We start from the raw sequence: 22,165 nt of genomic DNA on the forward strand, positions 1-22,165 counted from the left end.
TTTGTTGTTCATGAAGTCCTATTTTGGACAGTAGTTATGCCACTCGATGTTCTGCTTATATGAATAGTATCTCAAAAGTGTTAATCACCTATTTTTTGCCAATTCTTCATCTATTCTTAATGGCTCGTTATACTACCAGTTATCGTCGGAAGCCCTCCAATGTCCTACCCAGATTTGTTGAGTGCAACAGAATGGGATGCTCAAACCCTGTTAAGGTCTGGCTATGCACTGGCTCAAACTATGCTCATCACCGAGGACATTGGTACGAGTCAGTAAGTCCTAATCTTCTGTCTCTTTCGAAGGTGATAATTTTGACCTGTATATATAGTGCGTGAACAAGGATAACCCTCAAGACACTCATTTTGTATCCTGGAGGCCTGATCTTCCACCACAGCACATATCTGACCTGGTCCGGCATGAAGTTCGAGGTGTTTTGCCTAAGTTCAGCCCCAAAAAGCTTTCACAGATGTCAATGCATGATATCCTCACACAGACTACTGAAGCACATCCATTTTCGGCTTTCCCCCCATCTCCATCACGTATGTTAGACCGTCCCAATCAAGGAAGTTCACCAGTAAAACGATCCACTGCATCTATGGAGAATCTCTTTGATTTTAGTGAAGCAATGGAAATAGAGATTCCAGATCGGGTTTTTACTGAGGAAGAAGCTCGAGAGTTTGCTCGAAGTGTGGATCTAGCCGAAGAAGAGCAAGGAATAGAAGGTAGCGTTGTCCTCGGGATTCAACTACTACATGAACAATTGACCCAACATCTTTCTGGTCAGTCTTTCATTTCAAAGATGGTAAAACATCTCACGATTTTTGTATAGCTTCTGCAAATTCTAATATTTCCAATCCTGTGACAGCCGATAGCGCTCTTGTAACAGATGAACCTCCGAGCCAGGATACTTTGATAATATCAGCATCCTTGAGTACACAATCTCATTCAAAGGAACCTATTTCATCATTCCTCCACAATTCTAATGATTCCGATTTTCCACCTCCCCAACCCCCTTATCCTTCATCTACCACTCCACCATTTATCTGGAACCCCGGAAAGACTGAAACTCGTCTTGTGAATGGCTCCATGCGTGCATGTTGCCTTGGTCGTGGTTGCGCAGGGAAGGCCGGAGCTACAATCAATACAAACTGTAGTTTCAAGCTTTGCAAACCATGTTGTGGAAAATATCAGGCCGAGATGAATATCACCTGTAAAGAAGCATCTCACAAACCCCAGGCAAAGACTTCGACATCAGGTACAGATCAATTGCCTATGTATCTTCACACCCGGCCCCTTCTACCTCAGCATTACCAGCGGAGAGAGCAGGCCCAAATTGACCATCAGGAACGATCCACTATACTGGAAAATCGACAGTCATATGCAGATGATATCCGACAAAAAGTTTACATCAAATTCTGGGATGAGAATGGAACATCCGATATACTTACAACTGAATGTAAGACCTACCCATTCTTTTGTCTTGCTGATTGCTCTGTTGCTGTACGTGAGGCTATCGGAGCTACTGAAGGAAGGATGGTGAAGACTTTTGATCCTCGACTAAGGACTTGGATACTCCAGGAAAGCACTAACAAACAGCTTCTTCAGGATGGGGAAATACTGCTCATCCGTTCTCGTGTCTGTCAAAGTGGAGAAGGAATGAAAGAGGCTGAAGCGGAAGAGATAAATCGGAAAAATCCACATAAACGAAGATATGAACAAGATGTAGAATCTTATCTGATTCCGACCATGCCATCCACTCCTCGCCGCCATATATCTCACCCAGAACCTCTTGTCTCTTGCTCTCCCACCCCACAGCTCATTCAACCTCTTGCAACTACTTTCCCGAGGGATCTTTCAAACTCACCAGACCTCCCATCCATCATCAATACTCGACCTACTACTCCCACCCCTGCTCCTAAGAAGGTGAAAAGAACACATGTTGAAGAACCATCGATTCCCCTTGCAACTATTGACCTCACTGGATCAAATTCTCGACATGGGAATTGGCCTTGGAAATCCTATCAACGGATGCATGATGGTTTTGTCAAGTTGGCAGAGACAGGCGGAAAGCATAGTGATGTTTTCCCAGTAACCTCTAACAAGACGAGGTCAGTGGCTAGAGCTGCATGGGCTGCTGGATCGGTAGAGCTCAAAGCAAAGTTCCGAACAAACCCTGCAAGCACATGGAAGGAATATGTGAAGGAGGTACGCACTGCTCATGGCGGTTTCATTCCATCATATACCACTCAGAAGGTGAAAGTAGAAAAGGTGATTGCACCCACTTCGCCAAAGGTTAAACAGGAGGTTGCCGAACTGCAAATAGATGGAATCCTACAGCACGAAGTAATAGAAATAGAATCTGATTGAGACAAAGTATATGTATACATATTTGTATTGAAAAGTAGCTTAATGAAGGCGGTTTGAACTCTGAAGAACTCACAAAATCAATGAATAGTAGTCATAATATTAATATGAATCTACATAACGTGAGGATAAGAAGGGATATGATAGGGTGCTTGATTTGTTCTGCTAAGTTTAGCTACTAAGACTGCATTTCTGCGTTTGATCATTTCATCAAGAAAGAAGTTGTAATTATAGTAGAGCATTTCCCGGACTATTGCTTGATACCCTCCAATCCAGACATTTGCTTGTTCAGCTGCAGACGAGTTGAATACCCATTCTCCATCCTCCCCAACAAGTTCTGTCCACTGCGAAGGGTTGCAGTGCTTCTGGCAAAATTCGTCACTTTGCTTGTGCTTCGATTTGAAATGAAAGACGTCAACTGGAAGCATCGTACCACGGAAGTATTCATCATTTTGAGCTAACAAATGAGCTTGTAGTTGGCAGTTGTTGTCATAGAAAATGACATCGGGAAGGTCGTTTGGATTAGGGTAGACAGACTTTAGAAAATCCTAAACGAAGTTGACAATCCGAAATCCTATATGAATACTGACTCACCTTTACACCAGAAATGGCCTCCGCACCAAACATAGTTGCTCGTGCCGAAATGATACCACATGAACATACCACCAACTGCTCATTATGAGTTCGACGACGAGCGAACATTGCTTTTGAAGGTCGGTTACCATTATCCGATTTGTGCACTGGATCAATGGGATCATCGCCATCTATATCCAAAAGTTCTGCAAGATTTTCCTCCACAACAGAATCAAGGCCCAAAGAAGTCGACGGTTGTTGAACTCCGACACGTTGTAGCCGTTTGCGAAGAAGAAAAAAACCTTTCCCTTTCAAGTTTCGATACTCTTCATACTTGCGATGCGCTGTATCATTACATGTTCGATGACCAGAACGGGTAGGGCGATTGCAGTCTGTGATGATGCAGACATGTTGTTGCTCCATATGTGTTTTACACCAGTGATGACGATTGTTCTGCAGAGGTTCAGTGCAATTGTGGACTTTGCAGCAAGGGTGCCCCAAAGTTACACCATCCGTTACAACTGCACGAAGTGATCCTGCAATATCTTAGTACAAAATCAAGTATACGGACAAAAAACGCACGTAACCCCATATGCGAACAAGGATTTTCAGTCGGCACTAACTTTTCACAAGTTTCGCAAGCATGCAGACGCTCCGACTGACCCTCCGCAATCATATGATCATTGCGCTCACACATCAGCTCCTTCAACTGCGCATTCAACTCACCATCATCACGAACAGATAATATACAGCCCCGCTCCCTCCAATCCTTAAGTAGTGAGACTAACACGAAAGCTCTCCAAACTTGGGTGGGCGTGAGCATGAACTTGCTTTCACTTACATGCTTCTGGCCATAAGGAGACAGTGCGTGGTTGTATATCAAGGCACAATTTTGCGATGACACCCAGGCAAATAAGGTGCAAGCTGTGAAGAGTTCGGACAGACCAGATTGAATGAATGAGTGTTCTTCCAGATGAAGAATGCTCGGAACTGCCTCATCATAGTAGCGACGGACTTTGGCCTTGATTTTGACACTATAATTTGGATAGTAGCGAGTTTCGCATGATTCTGGTATAATACAGTGAAATCCTGGTTACAGAAATACAACAATTCGGAGACATACCTGTTCTGCAGCGCAGAGAAGTCGAATAAGCAGAGAAGGGCCCATCTTTTGTGAAAAAAGTTACAGGGACTCGAGATATATGGGTGAGTATCTTCTTGCAGTCCGGACACTTTGTGAATGGAGGATAGAACATGTAGTAGGCTTCAAAAATATTAGTGAAGTGATGATGATACTAAGAAAAGGATATTACCTAGCCGTTGATGATTTTTTGTAGTCCTCGAACCATGCTCATCAAACAACAAGCGTTCAGTGGTCTCGATGGATGGTTCTTCGAGCTCCCAGATGTATTGACGAAGGGAAGCCCACAATTTGAGTACAACGGCTCCATGGATATCTAATGCATTCGAAAGAAATGAGGTGACATGAGGAGGCAGGAATGGAGGAGGAGCAGAACTGTGCTGCATTCCAAGTGCAATCTCAGGCTTCAGGCGACGGGTGAAGCGGATGAAGCGGTCAAGATCGCTGAGAGACAGCGCAGTACATTCAACGGATGCAGAAAGAACAGAGAAGATCTGGGCTATTGAAGCCATGATGGTCAAAAGCGAGCGGGGAATTTCCAGAGCATCTATAAATCTTTCATTGCTACTGTAATCGGAGTACAATGGAAGCATTGACGACGGTCGGTGGCCACCGTCGTCAACAATGATCACTAATCAAATCAAGGGGATCCCGGCCGGATCCGAGGTCTACCTTTTGAGTAAGTAGAGCTAATTAGAGAACTACCTTTCTCAAAGCTCTACTTCAACAAAGTAGATTCAAACCACCTCTACTTCGGGCTCTACCTCTACCTCTACCTCTACCTTTAAGGTAGAGCTGTTTCTTCTAGTGTGAATGTCCTCGTTTTTGTTTGGCTCGTCTACATCGTCATGTGATGCAATCAACTTCAACCGTCGACGACGTTCAAAGCACAATTCCAATGGTCGAAAACGATCTCCGAATCACTTTTCCTGCCCCGCCAGGTATCGTTCGCCCTCCCAATCCTACCGGGCCGATTACGTCTCGCCATATCTTAAACGCTAGCAGATATGTGACCGTATTATCACAGGAGCCCCGTACGAACGATTCGACCTAATATTCACTATGCCCGAGCTGAATCGTTATTTTCGCAGAACATGGCAGTCAAGTTGTTACTCCTGACCATTATGCACAGGCTAAGTCGCTGAACATGCACTGGTTGCAGCATACATGCTGGAAATTCAGGATGTGCCTATGGATATTGATGATGAGATTGGTATTGGCTCAAAGTCCTCTTCTAACGAATCATTCAGTAAGTCAGTTTTCGGGTAGTGAATGATGGAGGTGGTGGTGGAGGTGCACTTTTGTCAGCAATGCGCAGAGATCTATGAGCGACGAAACAGTCTCAGGCCACTACAACGCACACCCTTGCCCGAATTACTGAAACCCAAGAACGCATTACTGAAACCCAAGACCGGATTATCAAAACCCAGGACCAGACTACAGGAACCCTTGCCCGGATTACAGAAAACTTGGACGACATGGCCCAAAGCCAAGCTCGAGTGGAAACTGAGGTGAAGTCCAACACCGTTCGTTTGTTGAGGGTGAGTGCTTTGTCTTTAATGACTCATGGCTGTATTTGTGATACTCCTCAAGGTTGAAAATTCCTGGCGAGGTGATGGGAGTGATTTCAGTTATGAAATCAAATTCTTGGATGGGTCAGACCCACTGGTTGCGGTATGTATGCTTCATCTAGGTATTCACCACCTTTTCTTATCCTCATGCAGGTACTTGGAAGACCCGCCTTGACCCTATTGCCCTATAGGCGATCCCTACTGAACATTACAGTAGTAGACGAAGTCAAGGCTTACCTGAATGGCTATGAATATTCATTGGATGAGATTGATGCAGTAGGTGATGAGGCCCAGAGTCGCAAATGTTTGTTATTTTCTGCATTATCGTTATCGTTATCATATTTCTGTACTGTATCAATGTTCATACAGTGCTGTAATTAGAGCACTTCCTGACACTGGACAAAAAACTCTTACAAGTGAGACCACATTAAGGAGCTTTCCTTGGTTCCACAACGTTCAGAGCCCCCTGATGGCAGACCAAATAAACTTGCGAGAGGACTCATTTAGCTATATTGTATCCATGCTGTCCGCTCGCCGTGGAAGGAACATGAAATCCCTGGCCAAGAGAAAACTTCGAGACAGGGCACAAACTCCTTGACACCGACACTCACAAGGGAATTAAGGTTCAACAAAATACAATCCGCGATACGCTGCATCTACTCTTGCTCGGAGCGCCTGTCTTCAGTGTAGAGAACGCGATTTATAAGTTCAATCGGGATATCATACAACTCCAGCTGCGGGGTTTTATTTCCTTCACTATGGGCATATGGTGCGTAACTTGAAAACATGGTTTCCTGATCGTATGGATCCTTTGAAACACGTTTGAGAGGAAACTGGGCTCTGGAATCTTCAACAACAGGTTATATAGGCACAGTCATCCAAGGTAAAGTGCTCACCCGTGACAGCTGACGGCTCGTCAAACGCAGGAGTTCCATAGATTGTTAAAGCCATATAGGTGAAATACGTCAAGAGTACAACGACCATAGACCATGCAGGGAGTAGGAGAGCCCATTCCCTATTCATTCATATCGTTATAGGTTCGACGACTGGATAGTATCCAGAAGCACACTCGCCTATTAGGATACCATTCAACACCAGCCCGGACAATGTATTCATCAGGAAGTAAAGCCCAAAAAACGTATACAACGAATAAGAAGGATGTTGAGGTCCAAGCAACGAATCCGTAGAATTCAGGTGCTCGAGAGCGGTATTCGTTCGGGGGATGAGAAATGGGTTCGGTCAAGATGGTCATGAAAAGCGGCACACAGCGGCAAATCAAGATCTAATCATCCAGTCTTATCATCCAGTGTCCACGACGGATTTCTTGCTTTGAAACTTATGCGGAGTACAATATGCCACACAGTCATATAAATCCGTAGAAAATTATTGCATGTACATAAATCGCATAAGGATGGCATTTTGGGGAGCGTGTAGCAGAGCAAAGAACAGGCGAACTAGTTGTCAAATACTGTACACGATTTCATCATTGATATATGAATTGTGTGGTCGTGCAAGCATGAGATACAACCTGGATACAACAGAGAGGCCTCCGAGTCCGACAATTACTTCAGAGGAATGCTAAGACAAAAGTATTGAACGTCAGGTACTTAAATCGAAGAAAGGAGAACGTACAATCGGGAAGCTAGAGAAGAAAAGAGAAATTATGGTGAGTCTCTATCAGGTAGACGAAAACAAATTATACTTACAGTGCGTTGCACCAATCTATAAGAGAGACGAGATGAGTTTCAGATGACCATGAAAAGCTCATATAATATCAACTTACACCGGGACGACCGTGCTTAACAGGTCTGTATGAGACAGAGAATTCACCAAGGTAGTGACCGGTCATCTCAGGTTTGATTTCCACAGAGTTGAAGACCTATGGGAGAAACGATATCGGATATCAATTGATCAACAATTATACTTCACAAAACACAAGTGAGGATACATACTTTTCCATTGTAAATACCCACAACACTCCCAATCATCTCTGGGACGACAATCATGTCGCGCAGATGGGTCTTGACAACAGCAGGCTTCTCATTTGGGGGTGCTTCCTTCTTGGCCTTGCGCAGCTTCTTAATGAGACCCATAGGACGGCGTTTAAGACCACGTTGGAAGCGACGACGAGCACGGGCGTGAACGAGTTCGACGAACTATCAGATGAAATATTTTGTTATATTGTTGGAACGTAAACGCATAGATTGACTACGCACGTCTTCGTTGTTCATATCCAGGAGCTTTTCGAGCTCAACACCACGGTACGAGAACGTCCTGAACGTTCTCTTTTTCTTCATCTCGGCAGCAACAGCGGGGTCGGTAACGTCAGCCTAAGCAGACAGCGATAAGTACATCTATTACAAGGTACATCCATCCCATCGGGTATAGCTGTCGGCGTACGCACCATCTTGGAGAATAAGTCTTGCTAGCGCTTGCGCTGTTTGTTTTCGTTCGTCCAGAAACAATGCGTGACTCTCCCTGTGACGGTCAAGCCACTGAGCATCACGTGTAATGCAGTTATACAGTTTTTACCCACGCCCTCGGGGGCGTTTCGATTGAATTTTCGAGCGTCAACGCAAGTCAATATTCGTCAAACCAGCGGTCAGAACCCATCGGTCTTCCTTTAGGATTAAAAGGTATGCTTTTCTGTGATTGCTGCTTCATTCCTCCTCATTTTGCTACCTCTGTAGTGATCTGTGGCTCCGCACCTATTAAACAAAAGCTTTCCCACTAGAAATTAAAAGTACGCATTTACTCGAAACTCGGCTATAACGTCGTTTCCTGATAGTTTTTTCCCTCTCCTATCGTGCTTCGATCACCTTTAGATGCGTTATATTGCAGCCTACCTACTCCTCCAACTCGGTGGAAACACCTCCCCATCTGCCGCGGACATCAAGAAAGTGCTTTCAGCTGTCGGAATTGAGTCTGAAGAGGAACGCCTCGACAAACTCCTTTCAGAACTTTCCGGCAAGGACATCAATACCCTAATCTCTGAGGGATCGTCCAAGCTTTCCTCTGTTCCATCTGGTGGAGGGGCTGCTGCCGCCAGTGCCGCCCCCGCTGCTGGTGGTGCTGCACCTGCTGCTGAGAAGGAGGAAGAGAAGAAGGAAGAGGAGAAGGTGCCGTTTATTTCTCCAATTGCCTAAGAACGATATGCTAATATTGGTCTATGCTTATAGGAAGAGTCCGACGACGACATGGGCTTCGGTCTCTTCGACTAAGCAGTATTCTATATCGATGTATCATCATTGCGCTGTATTCCGCTTTTCTGTCGCTTGCTGCTTTGTCGAATATATTGATACCAGTCAAATTGGTTGCTCGATGGTGTCTTCAAAAAAACCTTTCGATGTAGCGAACGTGGAGATCATTCTCAACAGTTGTTTTCCACCGGCTCATCTCAAATCGGTTGCGCACAAGTATGGGTCAATCGAATTGGTTGTTGGTGAAAGTTGTGAATCGTAATGTAATGGGCTGCGCAACTACACTTTGAAACAGTTCCCCGCTGGTGTTTGTTTTACAATGAATTATCTGCCTAACCGGCGTCTCCGTTGTCGAGGGGGTCGTTCATAGGCATCCAAGCCATAACGCATAATTCCTTCCATAGGAAAAGTGGACTGCCTGGACAGAATTGTCCATACTATTTTTCGCGTCCTGAATAGGATACATACGTCCATAAGTAGCCATAAAAAGTGGAAGGCGTGCAATGTCGGCGATAGGTTGCCAGATTAAGGCACTACTGCTTTGAAAGGGTTTTCCATCACCCGAACCTTCGATGTAAGTTCGGCTCGTATTCGGGTGGCCACAGTGTCGACCTGGTCGACCATGAGACCTGCAGCCTGAGCAGTGGTCGTAAACGTCGAAGATTAATTACGATAGAACAGAGGGGAGCAAATGGATCTACTCGTAACAGCGACCTATGTGACTATTATCACAGGTAGGCTGGAGCATCGACGGATGGTACGAACAGGGTACGAACCCAGAGCTATCACACTAGCGAAAAAAAGAAAAAGTAGAGGTAGAGGTAGAGGTAGAGGTAGAGGTTTAAGTAGAGTTTATTCCAAAAGTAGAGCCTTCGAGTACCTCTACTTATTCCTGTGAGTAAATGGTAGAGCCGATGAGCTCTACTTTCCCGGCACATGTTATCCTCTTCAGCTCCGGAGGCTGGAGGACGCGTCCACTTGTGATTATGACCAATATAGATATTCATTTTTGACCCATTGTTGATCTCTTTGTTGTTCATGAAGTCCTATTTTGGACAGTAGTTATGCCACTCGATGTTCTGCTTATATGAATAGTATCTCAAAAGTGTTAATCACCTATTTTTTGCCAATTCTTCATCTATTCTTAATGGCTCGTTATACTACCAGTTATCGTCGGAAGCCCTCCAATGTCCTACCCAGATTTGTTGAGTGCAACAGAATGGGATGCTCAAACCCTGTTAAGGTCTGGCTATGCACTGGCTCAAACTATGCTCATCACCGAGGACATTGGTACGAGTCAGTAAGTCCTAATCTTCTGTCTCTTTCGAAGGTGATAATTTTGACCTGTATATATAGTGCGTGAACAAGGATAACCCTCAAGACACTCATTTTGTATCCTGGAGGCCTGATCTTCCACCACAGCACATATCTGACCTGGTCCGGCATGAAGTTCGAGGTGTTTTGCCTAAGTTCAGCCCCAAAAAGCTTTCACAGATGTCAATGCATGATATCCTCACACAGACTACTGAAGCACATCCATTTTCGGCTTTCCCCCCATCTCCATCACGTATGTTAGACCGTCCCAATCAAGGAAGTTCACCAGTAAAACGATCCACTGCATCTATGGAGAATCTCTTTGATTTTAGTGAAGCAATGGAAATAGAGATTCCAGATCGGGTTTTTACTGAGGAAGAAGCTCGAGAGTTTGCTCGAAGTGTGGATCTAGCCGAAGAAGAGCAAGGAATAGAAGGTAGCGTTGTCCTCGGGATTCAACTACTACATGAACAATTGACCCAACATCTTTCTGGTCAGTCTTTCATTTCAAAGATGGTAAAACATCTCACGATTTTTGTATAGCTTCTGCAAATTCTAATATTTCCAATCCTGTGACAGCCGATAGCGCTCTTGTAACAGATGAACCTCCGAGCCAGGATACTTTGATAATATCAGCATCCTTGAGTACACAATCTCATTCAAAGGAACCTATTTCATCATTCCTCCACAATTCTAATGATTCCGATTTTCCACCTCCCCAACCCCCTTATCCTTCATCTACCACTCCACCATTTATCTGGAACCCCGGAAAGACTGAAACTCGTCTTGTGAATGGCTCCATGCGTGCATGTTGCCTTGGTCGTGGTTGCGCAGGGAAGGCCGGAGCTACAATCAATACAAACTGTAGTTTCAAGCTTTGCAAACCATGTTGTGGAAAATATCAGGCCGAGATGAATATCACCTGTAAAGAAGCATCTCACAAACCCCAGGCAAAGACTTCGACATCAGGTACAGATCAATTGCCTATGTATCTTCACACCCGGCCCCTTCTACCTCAGCATTACCAGCGGAGAGAGCAGGCCCAAATTGACCATCAGGAACGATCCACTATACTGGAAAATCGACAGTCATATGCAGATGATATCCGACAAAAAGTTTACATCAAATTCTGGGATGAGAATGGAACATCCGATATACTTACAACTGAATGTAAGACCTACCCATTCTTTTGTCTTGCTGATTGCTCTGTTGCTGTACGTGAGGCTATCGGAGCTACTGAAGGAAGGATGGTGAAGACTTTTGATCCTCGACTAAGGACTTGGATACTCCAGGAAAGCACTAACAAACAGCTTCTTCAGGATGGGGAAATACTGCTCATCCGTTCTCGTGTCTGTCAAAGTGGAGAAGGAATGAAAGAGGCTGAAGCGGAAGAGATAAATCGGAAAAATCCACATAAACGAAGATATGAACAAGATGTAGAATCTTATCTGATTCCGACCATGCCATCCACTCCTCGCCGCCATATATCTCACCCAGAACCTCTTGTCTCTTGCTCTCCCACCCCACAGCTCATTCAACCTCTTGCAACTACTTTCCCGAGGGATCTTTCAAACTCACCAGACCTCCCATCCATCATCAATACTCGACCTACTACTCCCACCCCTGCTCCTAAGAAGGTGAAAAGAACACATGTTGAAGAACCATCGATTCCCCTTGCAACTATTGACCTCACTGGATCAAATTCTCGACATGGGAATTGGCCTTGGAAATCCTATCAACGGATGCATGATGGTTTTGTCAAGTTGGCAGAGACAGGCGGAAAGCATAGTGATGTTTTCCCAGTAACCTCTAACAAGACGAGGTCAGTGGCTAGAGCTGCATGGGCTGCTGGATCGGTAGAGCTCAAAGCAAAGTTCCGAACAAACCCTGCAAGCACATGGAAGGAATATGTGAAGGAGGTACGCACTGCTCATGGCGGTTTCATTCCATCATATACCACTCAGAAGGTGAAAGTAGAAAAGGTGATTGCACCCACTTCGCCAAAGGTTAAACAGGAGGTTGCCGAACTGCAAATAGATGGAATCCTACAGCACGAAGTAATAGAAATAGAATCTGATTGAGACAAAGTATATGTATACATATTTGTATTGAAAAGTAGCTTAATGAAGGCGGTTTGAACTCTGAAGAACTCACAAAATCAATGAATAGTAGTCATAATATTAATATGAATCTACATAACGTGAGGATAAGAAGGGATATGATAGGGTGCTTGATTTGTTCTGCTAAGTTTAGCTACTAAGACTGCATTTCTGCGTTTGATCATTTCATCAAGAAAGAAGTTGTAATTATAGTAGAGCATTTCCCGGACTATTGCTTGATACCCTCCAATCCAGACATTTGCTTGTTCAGCTGCAGACGAGTTGAATACCCATTCTCCATCCTCCCCAACAAGTTCTGTCCACTGCGAAGGGTTGCAGTGCTTCTGGCAAAATTCGTCACTTTGCTTGTGCTTCGATTTGAAATGAAAGACGTCAACTGGAAGCATCGTACCACGGAAGTATTCATCATTTTGAGCTAACAAATGAGCTTGTAGTTGGCAGTTGTTGTCATAGAAAATGACATCGGGAAGGTCGTTTGGATTAGGGTAGACAGACTTTAGAAAATCCTAAACGAAGTTGACAATCCGAAATCCTATATGAATACTGACTCACCTTTACACCAGAAATGGCCTCCGCACCAAACATAGTTGCTCGTGCCGAAATGATACCACATGAACATACCACCAACTGCTCATTATGAGTTCGACGACGAGCGAACATTGCTTTTGAAGGTCGGTTACCATTATCCGATTTGTGCACTGGATCAATGGGATCATCGCCATCTATATCCAAAAGTTCTGCAAGATTTTCCTCCACAACAGAATCAAGGCCCAAAGAAGTCGACGGTTGTTGAACTCCGACACGTTGTAGCCGTTTGCGAAGAAGAAAAAAACCTTTCCCTTTCAAGTTTCGATACTCTTCATACTTGCGATGCGCTGTATCATTACATGTTCGATGACCAGAACGGGTAGGGCGATTGCAGTCTGTGATGATGCAGACATGTTGTTGCTCCATATGTGTTTTACACCAGTGATGACGATTGTTCTGCAGAGGTTCAGTGCAATTGTGGACTTTGCAGCAAGGGTGCCCCAAAGTTACACCATCCGTTACAACTGCACGAAGTGATCCTGCAATATCTTAGTACAAAATCAAGTATACGGACAAAAAACGCACGTAACCCCATATGCGAACAAGGATTTTCAGTCGGCACTAACTTTTCACAAGTTTCGCAAGCATGCAGACGCTCCGACTGACCCTCCGCAATCATATGATCATTGCGCTCACACATCAGCTCCTTCAACTGCGCATTCAACTCACCATCATCACGAACAGATAATATACAGCCCCGCTCCCTCCAATCCTTAAGTAGTGAGACTAACACGAAAGCTCTCCAAACTTGGGTGGGCGTGAGCATGAACTTGCTTTCACTTACATGCTTCTGGCCATAAGGAGACAGTGCGTGGTTGTATATCAAGGCACAATTTTGCGATGACACCCAGGCAAATAAGGTGCAAGCTGTGAAGAGTTCGGACAGACCAGATTGAATGAATGAGTGTTCTTCCAGATGAAGAATGCTCGGAACTGCCTCATCATAGTAGCGACGGACTTTGGCCTTGATTTTGACACTATAATTTGGATAGTAGCGAGTTTCGCATGATTCTGGTATAATACAGTGAAATCCTGGTTACAGAAATACAACAATTCGGAGACATACCTGTTCTGCAGCGCAGAGAAGTCGAATAAGCAGAGAAGGGCCCATCTTTTGTGAAAAAAGTTACAGGGACTCGAGATATATGGGTGAGTATCTTCTTGCAGTCCGGACACTTTGTGAATGGAGGATAGAACATGTAGTAGGCTTCAAAAATATTAGTGAAGTGATGATGATACTAAGAAAAGGATATTACCTAGCCGTTGATGATTTTTTGTAGTCCTCGAACCATGCTCATCAAACAACAAGCGTTCAGTGGTCTCGATGGATGGTTCTTCGAGCTCCCAGATGTATTGACGAAGGGAAGCCCACAATTTGAGTACAACGGCTCCATGGATATCTAATGCATTCGAAAGAAATGAGGTGACATGAGGAGGCAGGAATGGAGGAGGAGCAGAACTGTGCTGCATTCCAAGTGCAATCTCAGGCTTCAGGCGACGGGTGAAGCGGATGAAGCGGTCAAGATCGCTGAGAGACAGCGCAGTACATTCAACGGATGCAGAAAGAACAGAGAAGATCTGGGCTATTGAAGCCATGATGGTCAAAAGCGAGCGGGGAATTTCCAGAGCATCTATAAATCTTTCATTGCTACTGTAATCGGAGTACAATGGAAGCATTGACGACGGTCGGTGGCCACCGTCGTCAACAATGATCACTAATCAAATCAAGGGGATCCCGGCCGGATCCGAGGTCTACCTTTTGAGTAAGTAGAGCTAATTAGAGAACTACCTTTCTCAAAGCTCTACTTCAACAAAGTAGATTCAAACCACCTCTACTTCGGGCTCTACCTCTACCTCTACCTCTACCTTTAAGGTAGAGCTGTTTCTTCTAGTGTGAATGTCCTCTACGAACCAGGCAGAAACTCACCAACAGGTGCGCGCTATTTTGAGCGCTTGATTTCTGCATCTGCCAAGAGCTGCCAAGACATTTCCTGGGGAGCTCCGAGAGCGTAAACATCCTACAGCATCCTATTCGCAGACAAAAGCGTAACAAAACATTAAGTGACAACGATAAATAAAGTGTCGAAATTATTCTATGGAAGTATGAATCGTAAAGGCATTATTTGCTCGAAGGTATAATAAACTACATCGTCGAAGAAAAAAATGTTCAAAAAGTGTCGGGCCCGTCGAATAAGTTATTGAGTGGGATTTTGTGAACAATGTCCCCAGAGGGATGGAGATGAATGCGACTCCGAGTCTGAAAATGAATAAAAAATCTATGAAATTGTCATGACACATCCCGGACTGTTCAAACTGAAACAATAAGAACGACATCGGTTTGATGAGTACAAACAGCTTACTTTATGACCACTTTATGGGCCGATGATTAGCGGACTATGATCGCGGTTTCTCTGCAAGGATATGATAACTTGTTGTGATGAGTCGCATCCGATCCGCCTGGATGAACGCTTGACCATCCTGCGTTAAGCGAAGCATAAGGGTTTTGAAATGGGGAGGAAGCACGCGAAGCTTGACGAGTGCAAGTATAAGCGACTGTAATCGGCGGAAATATCCGTCTGCGCGTTCAATGAGCGGCGCCTGCAGACCATCGATACTGGCGTTGTCACTCTTGAGCACATGGAATCCGGCCTCCTCCAACGCTGTATGAAACTTTTCCACGGTGGGAGTACCAACAGCGCCGATCAGGGGTTTGATTCTACGCATGAGCTCAGCATGCTCCGAATTCCCGGGATCATAGGCAGGTAAACTGACCCAGTCCAGCAGAGAAAGCTTGGCTCCCGGTTTCAGGACGCGGTAGATTTCACGGAATGTGGCGGGAAGGTCTTTGCACAGACTTAAAGCCTGGATTTGATAAAACGCGTCAAAGCTCTCGGTTTCGAGCTTGAGGGGCAGGACATTGAAATCTTGTTGAATGAACTCCAAAGGCAACTTTCGCTTTGCGGCGAACGTGCGCGCGCTGGCAAGCTGGTCGGCATCGAGATTGAGACCGGTAACATGGGCACCAGTGTATTTGGACATGTGGGCAGCGACGCGACCTCGGCCACATCCGAGGTCAAGAACGTGGTCCCCGGACTTGAGTTCAATTTCCCGTGCAACAAACTCCTCATAAAGAAGCTGATTGTCGAGAATGCCGGCATGAATGTTCATCACAGGAGGAATATACATCTTCTCAACCTCTCCTAAAGCACAAAGATGATTCAACACACTGTAGTAGCTGACGAGACAATCGTGCACCGCGGTAGGATAGTCGGGGCCGAGAGTGGTAATCATCTGCGCCTCATTCTCCCAATCTAGCCCATAGATAACATAAGAATTCATGAAGTCGTCCATTTGCTTCGGGGTCAAATTTTTCAACACGCGATAAGAGTTACGCATCGTTTTTAAGCGTCCGGTAGAGGCGGATCGGTCGACGTCGACGGACGAAGTCCCCTTGACCTTGACAGTCTTTTGTTTTGTCTCAGCAATACTATCCGAGCTATCAGTACGGTCTGAACTGCCACGGCTAGGAGCAGTGGCAGAGGCTTTTGAGGGAGTGGGGACAGGAACGGCAGTCTGAATGGCCACAGGGGATGAACGCGTAGACATGTTTACAAATCCGCGTCTTTTGGGGAATGGCCCTGGTGAAATGTGAGCAATGGCAATGAGGAGGGGGAAGAATCAAGGAAATCAACGTACAAAGTTGACAAGAAGGAAGGAAGTAAACACAGTGTCTAGAAACGGGGTTTTATACTGGTGAACACATCAAGAACCCTTTATAATAAAGCTGAGTAATCGAAAATCAACCCATATTACGGACCGTACGTATGACTCGCCCAAATCTTCGGAGCCCTTTCGGATGTTTTGCAACCTAAATAATTCATCCTCCAAGGACAAATTTTTGAACTGGTCCGGCTTCCAAGTATGACCGAAATGGTACTGTTGGGTATAATTCTACCGGGGCTCAGCGCTCAATCGGGTCAAATTTGAGGCTACCGGACTCGTAACGCCCAATATTGGTACCCACTATAAGACCGAACAATAACCAAACGGCCCTCAAAGATACAACAAAAACTGATTGAAGCTGCCGGGACGAATACGTCGCCATCAGCGGATGATCATATGTGCATGTGGACATCAACTGATATACATTATAAGTAGCGCGCCACGGGCACTCAGCTAATGGATGTTGATAGAGCATGAAAGCATACATTGTTGCACGTAGGAAGAACATGACAAGAGTGATAAACATGAACGCAATATAATTTGGACACAGTCGACAGCTACCCAACAGACAGACGACCAGATCACCTGTATCTGCGAAGAGACAAGGTGTTGTGCTTCTTCCATGTCGACCGAGCGGGAGTGTGATTGTAACGATGGCCCTTGCCCAAACCACGGTTCTATGAATATTGTTCAAGATCAGAAATTTCTCAAGTGTAGAATACACCAATACCTTCTTGCCAATTGCTGTGAGACCACGAGCCTCGCGACGCTTATGTACAGGGTTCACAATCCAGTTGATACGTGCGTCACGACGGATCTGTGAAAAAGTAGAAGTTAAGATTGGATGTCAAATGAGATGCTGATATTTAACGCACGGCCTTGTGGTTCGGATCGACGAGTATAACCTCGTAGTATTTGTACACACCGTCCTGGTTGATCCAGTACGAGTTTAACACACGAAGATTTCCGCAACGACGACCGACACGCTCCTCGGCAGTGCTCCTCAAGCCACGCTGGTACTTGAGGTGGTTGACACCCTGTCGGACGGGTTTACCGTATGTTGCACCTATGAGTAAGACAGCATAAGCTGCCACCTATTTTCTAGATACCTAGAACACACACCCTTAGGGACGGGCTTTTTCCTGTTTCCCCTACGGACTCGGATACGATAGACAACGTATCCCTGTTTGGCCTTGTATCCAAGACGGCGAGCTTTGTCAGGGCGGGAAGGACGAGATGCACGATGGATAACATTGAGTTGACGGTATTCCCAGCACCTAACAAACGCACTCTAAGATCTATCCTATCCAACTTATTGCCACCAAGACTCACCGTACTCTGAAAAGGAATCGTAAAACATCCGACTGTTTCTTTTTGTACAGCTCCGTCACGTATTTGTAGCCTCCCATCTTGCGGATGCTACGTCAAAGAGTAAGGAAAATATACGAAGACAATCCGCACGACGACCTCACCTTTTTTTGCTTGCGACCAATCAATAACTTGATGCTAAGGCCTTTCCGAATGAAAGCACTGCCACATACTATACAGCTGTCCCACAGTCATGCGACTGTTATTCCGCTGTCACGTATGCCACTGTGACTCGTGACGCATCGCGTTAAATCGCGTTTCTAAACTTCACGCACGCTTATTCTCTTCATGAACTATGTATGAAACGGTTAGCCAGACTACGTCTTCGTATCATCCTATCTATATCGATTAATTCTCGGTTCTGACAGATGTTACGTCGCACAGAGGCATACGAAAAATCAGAAGATTGTTGCTCGTTTTTGCTGTTGGCGATGCCCACTTTTGTAATAGTCCGGTCGATGCAACAAGTCAGGGCCCTTCGTGAGAATACCCAAGCGAACAACGGTCCCTCCAGATTTCTCCGACGCGTACCATTTGACCAATTCCATTAATCCTCCTGCGGCACAGAGCTCTAGGTACGCTTCATGGTTCGATGATAAACTGCGTAAATCGGCCCGCATCACAATAGCTCCCCACACAGAAACGTTGGTGAAAGTCAATTTCGACCTACTTGGTGAGGTACCGTCTTGTGCCAAGTCCGTCCAGCGAGGCTTCGAGAGAAGGACTGCGACTCAGCCGAAGAGAATATCTTCATTGCATTATAATATTTGGCCCTACATCGTCACCAAGACCAAGTGAACCATGTCGATTGGTTGCTACAAACTCTGAAAGAAGCAATGCTCATGACGTTGCCAAAGTTTCACGATTCTCGAAGGTTGAAGCTTCAAGGCGCTAGTAAATTGCGGTACCCATGAAACGAATAATGATAGTGGCCTTTAAGCGGCGTACACGAAGAATCCATGGTTTCTAAACGGTCTGCGCCGCCCTTCTGACTGGCGTTTAAAGTTTCCGAATTTCCATTCAGGATCCTTGAATCCAACTCGGAATGAACTTCTATTCGGCACTAGATTATTGGGAGTCTTTTACGTCGTATAAAGAATGCCAGAGATATTGGTCTAGCTTCTCTCCAGCTGCTCACAGAGTCCCACACGGTTTGTGCTATGGCCTCTGCAACTTATTCGGACGAGAAATACCCTCATCAGATGAAAGTCAACATCTACAACATCAATGACAACGCTATTACAACTCCCCTTTCTGTAGCCGCAAGACCCAATGCTCGCACAAAAACTTTTCTGAGGCTCCTCACCGTCGCCGGACTTGCCGTGGCATGCACTATCGCATTCATTCATGGCTTTACCAAGGGTTCGATGCCTCCAATGGAGGATGGGTTTTATCCCAACGTCGTCCTCAAAGAGCCAGGCGAGTTTACTACGATGGAGCGCAACCCCGCTTATCTAGTTGAAGCTCAGAACGGTGTCGTGGCGACAGAGAATAAACGCTGCTCTGATATGGGTGTCATCGCCCTTCGTAAAGGTGGTTCAGCGGTTGACGCTGCAATCACGGCAACACTTTGCATTGGAGTAGTGAACTCATTTTCGTAAGTCGTCGTCGTCCTCTTTGCTTTCGCAGTCAGTAAGTTGTAATTTCACCCATCTTATCAGGTCTGGTATAGGCGGTGGAGGTTCGTGCCCACCAAAAATCTGTTATCTCTCTACTTCAATTAAAGATTTTATCACTTAACATAGGTTTCATGACCATCCGCGAGCCTCCCGCGCGCCGTGGCGACAAATCTAAGGTCTTCACCATTGATTTCCGCGGAATGGCACCTGCTGCCACGACCCCGACCATGTTCGACAATGGAAAGAGAAACTTGTCTGAATCTCAAGGTTTATCGATGACTATCCCTGGCGAACTTGCTGGCCTCCAAATGGCTCATAACGAATGGGGAGCAATGGCTTGGAGAGACCTCGTTGTCCCCAATGCGGAACTAGCTATGGGCTGGACGGTTGATAAAGAACTCGCGAGACGTATACAAGTTTGTATTCATTTATTTTTGAGGAGTCTGAAGGGTTTCTGATTCATTTTTCGAATCTCAAGTGGTTTCCAGACCTCTTCCTCAATGATCCGGATTTCAGAGAAATTTTTGCTCCGAATGGCACTCTTCTAAAAGAAGGCGATCCCATAGAACGAAATAATTACGCTTTCACGCTTTTGGAGGTTGCCAAGGGAGGAGCTGACGCATTCTATAATGGCGTGAGTCCTTTTCTTCTGCCGCTTGATATTGTCTGTTGAGATCTCGCCCATCAGACCTCAATCTCTGAGGCTCTCGTAGCCAAGGTAAATGAAACAGGTGGACACGCAACTGTGGAAGACTTTAAGAACTATCGACCACTTATGTATCGCTCGTTGGAAGGGTCGTACCGCGGCAAGAAGCTTTACACTGCTCGTGCGCCATCTTCTGGGCCAGGTCGGTTATCGGATCCCACTATGAAGGTCAAAGACTTGTTTATATTTCCTTTTGCAGTCCTCCTTCACATGTTGAACCTAATGGAAGGATACAACTTTACCCGCAGAAGTGGCTTGGATACTCATCGAATGGTCGAAGCTATGAAATTCGGCAATGCAGAAAAGTAAGTCCCTCCCTCCTGACATTTCTTTCTAAATTCAACTCGTTGTTAGATCTAGAATGAGCGATCCCAAATACCGCTACGACACCACCCTCATCGATGAGATCCACACTAAACAATTTGCGGACGAGATTCGGGAGCGCATCAACGATGTAAATATCCTAATTGTTCTGCTATCAAATGACAATCAATCTACACTTTATATCCTCTGTATGTAGCAACGAACTCAGCCTGCAGAGTATTACCGCCCTCTATACACATTGAGGCCAGATCCTGGTACAGTAAGTCCACGCGAAGGTTGTTTGATTCGGCGGCTGACTCACCAATATCAAGAGCCACGTCTCTGTCATCGACAGTACGGGTATGATGGTCTCTGTGACTTCGACGGTCAACTGGTGAGAAAATTGGTCTAAAATCTTCTGTGATGAAGATAACTGAATAATCAATCGACATACGTAGGTACTGGGGCGCACAAATCCTTGACCCTGTCACTGGGATAGTGATAAATAATCAGGTTGGTCTTTTGATCTCACTATCTTTGCTGTGCTCATATGTTGTTTTTGACTTGATTTAAGATGAACGATTTCAGTACTTTCAACGAGACAAACATCTTCGGAGAATGTAAAGAATACAACCTCTCTTGCCTATACCCTCTGATCTGACCATATTTTCCAGTCCCTGCCCGATGTGAGCACGTAGCACGACCTCTTGGATGCTCTCGGAATTGATCCTCCCTGTTCTGATTGTAGGGAACTTGCCTCAACCTGGAAAACGTCCACTATCCTCGATCTGTCCAACCATCGTTGAGAACGCAGATGGTAAGACTATGTTTAACCACCTTTTCCTGGCTTGAATTAAATGATCTTGATTTTTAGGCTCCCCTTACATTGCCATTGGTGCCTCAGGAGGACCTACAATCTTCCCGGCAGTGTTCCAAACTCTCATCAACATTATTGACTACCATTTGGACCCTAGCGAGGCTATTGAATTCGGGCGCCTTCATAACCAGTTGAGACCGGAATTAACGATTGCGGACGAGACGTATCGTGCAGACATCTTAGATGTTCTAACGAGGAAGAGGCATCACATCGAAAGTTAGTATATACTTCACTAGGAGCCATACTATGAACGACGCGCGGACACCGTTTGATTGAATATTCTGTAGTTGCGGGCATCTACCGAAATGGGTCTTCGTGTGTGCAGGCGGTAATGCGCGATCCGGATAGCGGGCTTCTCCTTGGTGAGTAAATATAGTAACATTTGTAGCGGGTCATCAGCTGACTACCGTGGAAATCGACTTCCAGGTGCGAGCGACTCCCGCAAAAATGGTATCGCGGCTGGGTACTGAGAGGCATGTTGCAAGCATAGGTTTTAAAAAGAATCTCAATGTCAATAAGGAATCCTTTCTTCACGAGGACTCGGAGTTACTAAGTCTCCCGAACCTCTTTGAATAGATTGTGATTTAAACAAACCTCCGTGTCCAAGGATCGTGATCTACCATGATGAGCATCGGGCTAGCGCGTCTGATACACACTTATTCTGTTGTTAGAGAAATACTAATATCGTAACCCAAAAG

At 45.4% G+C, this 22,165-nt stretch overlaps 11 protein-coding genes across 11 annotated transcripts; 5 read left to right on the forward strand and 6 right to left on the reverse strand.

Annotated features, from left to right (window-relative positions):
• Positions 1–38: 38 nt before the first annotated feature.
• C8R40DRAFT_1088767 (uncharacterized protein) lies at positions 39–1,639 on the forward strand. The gene is made up of 4 exons (XM_046227423.1): positions 39–272; positions 329–779; positions 830–1,403; positions 1,468–1,639. Exons 1-4 carry the CDS (start codon positions 60–62, stop codon positions 1,538–1,540), a joined length of 1,311 nt encoding a protein of 436 aa, XP_046090182.1. The 5' UTR covers positions 39–59; the 3' UTR covers positions 1,541–1,639.
• An 836-nt stretch (positions 1,640–2,475) lies between these two features.
• Positions 2,476–4,694, reverse strand: C8R40DRAFT_1234931 (uncharacterized protein; the record flags this gene model as incomplete). Its single annotated transcript, XM_046233373.1, has 5 exons — positions 4,251–4,694; positions 4,061–4,201; positions 3,520–4,005; positions 2,959–3,473; positions 2,476–2,912 (listed from the first exon to the last, which is right to left on the reverse strand). The coding sequence occupies exons 1-5, from the start codon at positions 4,669–4,671 to the stop codon at positions 2,478–2,480; spliced, it is 1,998 nt and encodes a 665-aa protein (XP_046090183.1). The 5' UTR covers positions 4,672–4,694.
• An 8-nt stretch (positions 4,695–4,702) lies between these two features.
• C8R40DRAFT_1066805 (uncharacterized protein) lies at positions 4,703–6,030 on the forward strand (the record flags this gene model as incomplete). The annotated part of the gene is made up of 6 exons (XM_046225820.1): positions 4,703–4,757; positions 5,170–5,327; positions 5,419–5,619; positions 5,672–5,752; positions 5,803–5,925; positions 6,019–6,030. 6 exons carry the CDS (start codon positions 4,703–4,705, stop codon positions 6,028–6,030), a joined length of 630 nt encoding a protein of 209 aa, XP_046090184.1.
• A 122-nt stretch (positions 6,031–6,152) lies between these two features.
• C8R40DRAFT_701323 (PIG-P) lies at positions 6,153–7,056 on the reverse strand. The gene is made up of 4 exons (XM_046235914.1): positions 6,723–7,056; positions 6,546–6,664; positions 6,261–6,496; positions 6,153–6,205 (listed from the first exon to the last, which is right to left on the reverse strand). The coding sequence occupies exons 1-3, from the start codon at positions 6,899–6,901 to the stop codon at positions 6,306–6,308; spliced, it is 489 nt and encodes a 162-aa protein (XP_046090185.1). The 5' UTR covers positions 6,902–7,056; the 3' UTR covers positions 6,153–6,205; positions 6,261–6,305.
• Positions 7,057–8,166, reverse strand: C8R40DRAFT_701004 (ribosomal protein S19-domain-containing protein). Its single transcript, XM_046235912.1, has 7 exons — positions 8,054–8,166; positions 7,866–7,979; positions 7,602–7,805; positions 7,433–7,528; positions 7,356–7,371; positions 7,282–7,291; positions 7,057–7,227 (listed from the first exon to the last, which is right to left on the reverse strand). The coding sequence occupies exons 1-7, from the start codon at positions 8,054–8,056 to the stop codon at positions 7,212–7,214; spliced, it is 459 nt and encodes a 152-aa protein (XP_046090186.1). The 5' UTR covers positions 8,057–8,166; the 3' UTR covers positions 7,057–7,211.
• C8R40DRAFT_701136 (60s acidic ribosomal protein-domain-containing protein) lies at positions 8,054–9,252 on the forward strand. The gene is made up of 4 exons (XM_046235913.1): positions 8,054–8,285; positions 8,340–8,392; positions 8,438–8,768; positions 8,829–9,252. The coding sequence occupies exons 3-4, from the start codon at positions 8,475–8,477 to the stop codon at positions 8,868–8,870; spliced, it is 336 nt and encodes a 111-aa protein (XP_046090187.1). The 5' UTR covers positions 8,054–8,285; positions 8,340–8,392; positions 8,438–8,474; the 3' UTR covers positions 8,871–9,252.
• A 663-nt stretch (positions 9,253–9,915) lies between these two features.
• C8R40DRAFT_1088807 (uncharacterized protein) lies at positions 9,916–11,516 on the forward strand. The gene is made up of 4 exons (XM_046227424.1): positions 9,916–10,149; positions 10,206–10,656; positions 10,707–11,280; positions 11,345–11,516. Exons 1-4 carry the CDS (start codon positions 9,937–9,939, stop codon positions 11,415–11,417), a joined length of 1,311 nt encoding a protein of 436 aa, XP_046090188.1. The 5' UTR covers positions 9,916–9,936; the 3' UTR covers positions 11,418–11,516.
• Positions 11,517–12,352: 836 nt separating this feature from the next.
• Positions 12,353–14,571, reverse strand: C8R40DRAFT_1142110 (uncharacterized protein; the record flags this gene model as incomplete). The annotated part of the gene is made up of 5 exons (XM_046229486.1): positions 14,128–14,571; positions 13,938–14,078; positions 13,397–13,882; positions 12,836–13,350; positions 12,353–12,789 (listed from the first exon to the last, which is right to left on the reverse strand). The coding sequence occupies exons 1-5, from the start codon at positions 14,546–14,548 to the stop codon at positions 12,355–12,357; spliced, it is 1,998 nt and encodes a 665-aa protein (XP_046090189.1). The 5' UTR covers positions 14,549–14,571.
• A 694-nt stretch (positions 14,572–15,265) lies between these two features.
• On the reverse strand, positions 15,266–17,120 carry C8R40DRAFT_1158949 (methyltransferase domain-containing protein; the record flags this gene model as incomplete). Its single annotated transcript, XM_046229804.1, has 2 exons — positions 15,266–16,444; positions 17,106–17,120. The coding sequence occupies 2 exons, from the start codon at positions 17,118–17,120 to the stop codon at positions 15,266–15,268; spliced, it is 1,194 nt and encodes a 397-aa protein (XP_046090190.1).
• Positions 16,703–18,108, reverse strand: C8R40DRAFT_1088815 (ribosomal protein L15e). The gene is made up of 6 exons (XM_046227425.1): positions 18,067–18,108; positions 17,927–18,013; positions 17,717–17,871; positions 17,470–17,660; positions 17,325–17,411; positions 16,703–17,271 (listed from the first exon to the last, which is right to left on the reverse strand). The coding sequence occupies exons 2-6, from the start codon at positions 18,001–18,003 to the stop codon at positions 17,176–17,178; spliced, it is 606 nt and encodes a 201-aa protein (XP_046090191.1). The 5' UTR covers positions 18,004–18,013; positions 18,067–18,108; the 3' UTR covers positions 16,703–17,175.
• Positions 18,109–18,852: 744 nt separating this feature from the next.
• C8R40DRAFT_701659 (gamma-glutamyltranspeptidase) lies at positions 18,853–22,158 on the forward strand. Its single transcript, XM_046235915.1, has 16 exons — positions 18,853–19,559; positions 19,624–19,643; positions 19,708–19,997; positions 20,060–20,215; positions 20,270–20,429; positions 20,487–20,592; positions 20,642–20,741; positions 20,808–20,870; positions 20,923–20,984; positions 21,049–21,103; positions 21,165–21,210; positions 21,265–21,276; positions 21,339–21,407; positions 21,465–21,683; positions 21,755–21,829; positions 21,894–22,158. Exons 1-16 carry the CDS (start codon positions 19,123–19,125, stop codon positions 21,935–21,937), a joined length of 1,914 nt encoding a protein of 637 aa, XP_046090192.1. The 5' UTR covers positions 18,853–19,122; the 3' UTR covers positions 21,938–22,158.
• The last annotated feature ends 7 nt before the right edge of the window (positions 22,159–22,165 follow it).

Source organism: Lentinula edodes (genome assembly GCF_021015755.1).
Source record: "Lentinula edodes strain Le(Bin) 0899 ss11 chromosome Unknown C8R40scaffold_5, whole genome shotgun sequence".
NCBI classification, from domain to species: Eukaryota; Fungi; Basidiomycota; class Agaricomycetes; order Agaricales; family Omphalotaceae; genus Lentinula; species Lentinula edodes.

What these genes read in the sequence shown, in the direction of transcription:
- C8R40DRAFT_1088767 (XM_046227423.1), top strand. Translation starts at nt 60, where the DNA reads ATGAATAGTATCTCAAAAGTGTTAATCACCTATTTTTTGCCAATTCTT. An exon ending in GAGGACATTGGTACGAGTCA is followed by an intron (nt 273 to 328) that starts GTAAGTCCTAAT and finishes CTGTATATATAG; the next exon opens with TGCGTGAACAAGGATAACCC. An exon ending in GATGATATCCGACAAAAAGT is followed by an intron (nt 1,404 to 1,467) that starts TTACATCAAATT and finishes TGTAAGACCTAC; the next exon opens with CCATTCTTTTGTCTTGCTGA.
- C8R40DRAFT_701323 (XM_046235914.1), bottom strand. Translation starts at nt 6,901, where the DNA reads ATGACCATCTTGACCGAACCCATTTCTCATCCCCCGAACGAATACCGC. An exon ending in GTTGAATGGTATCCTAATAG is followed by an intron (nt 6,665 to 6,722) that starts GCGAGTGTGCTT and finishes ATGAATGAATAG; the next exon opens with GGAATGGGCTCTCCTACTCC. An exon ending in CGAGCCGTCAGCTGTCACGG is followed by an intron (nt 6,497 to 6,545) that starts GTGAGCACTTTA and finishes CTGTTGTTGAAG; the next exon opens with ATTCCAGAGCCCAGTTTCCT.
- C8R40DRAFT_701004 (XM_046235912.1), bottom strand. An exon ending in TGGATATGAACAACGAAGAC is followed by an intron (nt 7,806 to 7,865) that starts GTGCGTAGTCAA and finishes TTCATCTGATAG; the next exon opens with TTCGTCGAACTCGTTCACGC. An exon ending in TGGGTATTTACAATGGAAAA is followed by an intron (nt 7,529 to 7,601) that starts GTATGTATCCTC and finishes TTTCTCCCATAG; the next exon opens with GTCTTCAACTCTGTGGAAAT.
- C8R40DRAFT_701136 (XM_046235913.1), top strand. Translation starts at nt 8,475, where the DNA reads ATGCGTTATATTGCAGCCTACCTACTCCTCCAACTCGGTGGAAACACC. An exon ending in AGAAGAAGGAAGAGGAGAAG is followed by an intron (nt 8,769 to 8,828) that starts GTGCCGTTTATT and finishes CTATGCTTATAG; the next exon opens with GAAGAGTCCGACGACGACAT.
- C8R40DRAFT_1088807 (XM_046227424.1), top strand. Translation starts at nt 9,937, where the DNA reads ATGAATAGTATCTCAAAAGTGTTAATCACCTATTTTTTGCCAATTCTT. An exon ending in GAGGACATTGGTACGAGTCA is followed by an intron (nt 10,150 to 10,205) that starts GTAAGTCCTAAT and finishes CTGTATATATAG; the next exon opens with TGCGTGAACAAGGATAACCC. An exon ending in ATTGACCCAACATCTTTCTG is followed by an intron (nt 10,657 to 10,706) that starts GTCAGTCTTTCA and finishes ATTTTTGTATAG; the next exon opens with CTTCTGCAAATTCTAATATT.
- C8R40DRAFT_1088815 (XM_046227425.1), bottom strand. Translation starts at nt 18,003, where the DNA reads ATGGGAGGCTACAAATACGTGACGGAGCTGTACAAAAAGAAACAGTCG. An exon ending in GAAAAAGCCCGTCCCTAAGG is followed by an intron (nt 17,661 to 17,716) that starts GTGTGTGTTCTA and finishes TCTTACTCATAG; the next exon opens with GTGCAACATACGGTAAACCC. An exon ending in TCGATCCGAACCACAAGGCC is followed by an intron (nt 17,412 to 17,469) that starts GTGCGTTAAATA and finishes ACTTTTTCACAG; the next exon opens with ATCCGTCGTGACGCACGTAT.
- C8R40DRAFT_701659 (XM_046235915.1), top strand. Translation starts at nt 19,123, where the DNA reads ATGGCCTCTGCAACTTATTCGGACGAGAAATACCCTCATCAGATGAAA. An exon ending in GTCTGGTATAGGCGGTGGAG is followed by an intron (nt 19,644 to 19,707) that starts GTTCGTGCCCAC and finishes CACTTAACATAG; the next exon opens with GTTTCATGACCATCCGCGAG. An exon ending in GGATAGCGGGCTTCTCCTTG is followed by an intron (nt 21,830 to 21,893) that starts GTGAGTAAATAT and finishes ATCGACTTCCAG; the next exon opens with GTGCGAGCGACTCCCGCAAA.